The 2,442-nt window shown below is 33.4% G+C and overlaps 1 protein-coding gene across 1 annotated transcript; it reads right to left on the reverse strand.

Moving 5' to 3' along the window:
• Positions 1-617: 617 nt before the first annotated feature.
• On the reverse strand, positions 618-2,152 carry LOC105774900 (peroxidase 24). The gene is made up of 4 exons (XM_012597469.2): positions 1,934-2,152; positions 1,636-1,827; positions 1,384-1,549; positions 618-1,206 (listed from the first exon to the last, which is right to left on the reverse strand). Exons 1-4 carry the CDS (start codon positions 2,150-2,152, stop codon positions 797-799), a joined length of 987 nt encoding a protein of 328 aa, XP_012452923.2. The 3' UTR covers positions 618-796.
• Positions 2,153-2,442: the final 290 nt, after the last annotated feature.

Here is a 2,442-nt window from a genome sequence, read left to right on the forward strand (position 1 = left end):
TCAACTATTTAGTTATTGTTTTTTCCTTTTATTTTGGTTAATAAGTAATATTGGGAAAATTATATTTTAATCCTTTAAAATGGTATGACTTGGTACATTGTGCTATATGGTATCCAATGATTGGTTTGTGTGTCAAAAAATGCAATGACTGATTTTCATTAGAGTTTTTAATAAGAGTGACCAAAATGAATGAACTATGTAATATAGGTACTTAAATTGCAAACTTTTTATTTTGAGTGCTTAAAAGAAGAATTTCTTATTTTATACATAAAATTTTGTTTTGATTCAATTTTATAAATAATTAACAACATTAACGAATTAACGTTATTTTATGTTGATATATTACATACACAAATAGTTATATTAATATGATATCAAAATAAATCTATGTATTCATTTCTTTAAATGTGTACAATTGAATTAAAATCAAAGTTTTATATGTACATAACTGCCATAATTATTCTAGTTTTACATATACAATTGTACCAAATCAAAATTTATGTATCCAATTGCACATTAAAACAAAATTCAGATATAAATTTAATATTTATCCCAAAATGTGAGTTAAGAAATCAAAATCTTTCCAATTGTGAGTTCTATTTATAAAGCTTACGAAATGCTCAAAACATCAACTTTTGTTGAGTAATTATTTATTACATTTGCATCAGAATCAGTACAACATTAGTTAATTGGGCATTAAAAAACAGAAAATAAAAACTTATTCAACTTCTTTTTCATAATTAAATCATTGTTTGGGGAAATTGATGCAAATTTATCACTAATCTCGTATTCTATTTCAAGGGTTAACAACACGGCAGTTTTGCCTGACTTCTCCAGCATTTCCAGTGAGAACTTCAATGGCTCCCATTTTCTTCACCGACTTGGCAAATGCAGGGAAAAAGGAAGAACGCGATCTCTGTAACCGAGTCACGATCTTTCTGGAATTCCTGTTCGTAAGAAGCGCAGCATCTGAACCAAACAACCCCTTCTTTTGTAATAAGATATCGTAGTAATGATTGTCGAATGATAATGAACTTGTGGGATCCATTTCCACTGTTATTGTTGGACTTGCTGGGTTCGGACATTGCTTTCTTAAGGCTTCGGCGTAAGTTGGATCCAAGCTCGGATCAGCATCACCTTTGCCTGTGAAGTTGTAAAGCCTACTTGAGAAAGTTGCACAGTGAGCAACTCCAATAGTGTGCGCACCTGTTTGATTAAGGACATTAATGCCAAATTATTACATTTTTTCAAACTTCAGTATCAATTCAAAGTCAGTATCCGACGCATATTGAGATATAAGCATGAAGAAAAGATTTTAAAGTTTCCGGTGCATATTAATGTATAAGAAGTGTAAGACCCAAAGTAAGAAAAGGAAACTTATACCTGAAAGAACAACAAGGTCATTAACGTCAAGGCCTTTCCTATTAAACAGTTGAATCAAACTAGTGAAGTTTGCAAAGGGACTAGGGAGGTTTCCATTGGTCTCAGTTGCCAGTGAAACCATACCGTCTCTTCTTCCAAGTTGAACGTCCCACAGGGGCTTACTAAACTGCAATAAAAGTATTTCAAAACTATATATAAGAGCCTGAAAACTTGTTGGTGATGAAATCGTGTAGCTAAAAGTGGGTTATTTACAGGTGCAGAAACAGCATCACGAGCTGCCAAGGCAAGAATATCAGCACAGGAAACAACTTTAGGGCAAACCCTTTCGATTGCAGTCTTGACATCGTCGATCACGTCGAAACCGCTTAAGGATGAGTTCGGTATCGCTTCTTTCTCAGCCGTAGAATTATTAACTGTGTCCAACAGCACTGATGCATCGCATCCCTAACACAATTAAAGATAAATGTCAGTATATATATGCTTATACATATAACTTGACTCCCAATAAACCTGAGAATCATAAAGAGAAAGTTGTAGTTACTTAGTATACCCTAACAAAGCAGTCATGGAATTGCATCCTAATAAGTCGAGCACCCAAAGATGGACTACTTTGGGTTCGGTTTTGGATAATCTCTTTTACGATCTGCTCAGCTCGTGGACAAGTTCTTTTGTAAAACTTATAGCTCAACTTACCAGCATTACAAACATCGACGATTCCGAACAAAGTAAGAGAAACAAGGAGGATGAAAATGCAATAACCAGCCCTCATTTTCATCACTAATTAAGAACTTGATTCAAGAAGCCTAGATTATTTCCTTTATATAGACGAGGAAGTCGACGTCTTAAAGTTAAGTTCGGTTGTAATAATAATATTAAAATCACCTCAACTTAAGCTTAAACTTGAGGGTTTTGTCAAAGATCCAACTTTTTTTTATTCCTCATTGACCAATCCAACTATCTTGAAAGTCTTCCAATCATTAAAATAAAATTGATGGATTCGATCTTTTTTTTCTAATCAAGTAGTTGTCTTTGTGTATGATCCCGATTCACGAACTGACA

Source organism: Gossypium raimondii, chromosome 10 (genome assembly GCF_025698545.1).
Source record: "Gossypium raimondii isolate GPD5lz chromosome 10, ASM2569854v1, whole genome shotgun sequence".
Lineage (NCBI taxonomy): Eukaryota > Viridiplantae > Streptophyta > Magnoliopsida > Malvales > Malvaceae > Gossypium > Gossypium raimondii.

Excerpts from the sequence above, each read along its gene's own strand:
- LOC105774900 (XM_012597469.2), bottom strand. The coding sequence starts at position 2,152 with ATGAGGGCTGGTTATTGCATTTTCATCCTCCTTGTTTCTCTTACTTTG. Across the intron at positions 1,828-1,933 it reads TCCATGACTGCTTTGTTAGG|GGATGCGATGCATCAGTGCT; the intron begins GTATACTAAGTA and ends TAATTGTGTTAG. Across the intron at positions 1,207-1,383 it reads TGACCTTGTTGTTCTTTCAG|GTGCGCACACTATTGGAGTT; the intron begins GTATAAGTTTCC and ends TTAATCAAACAG.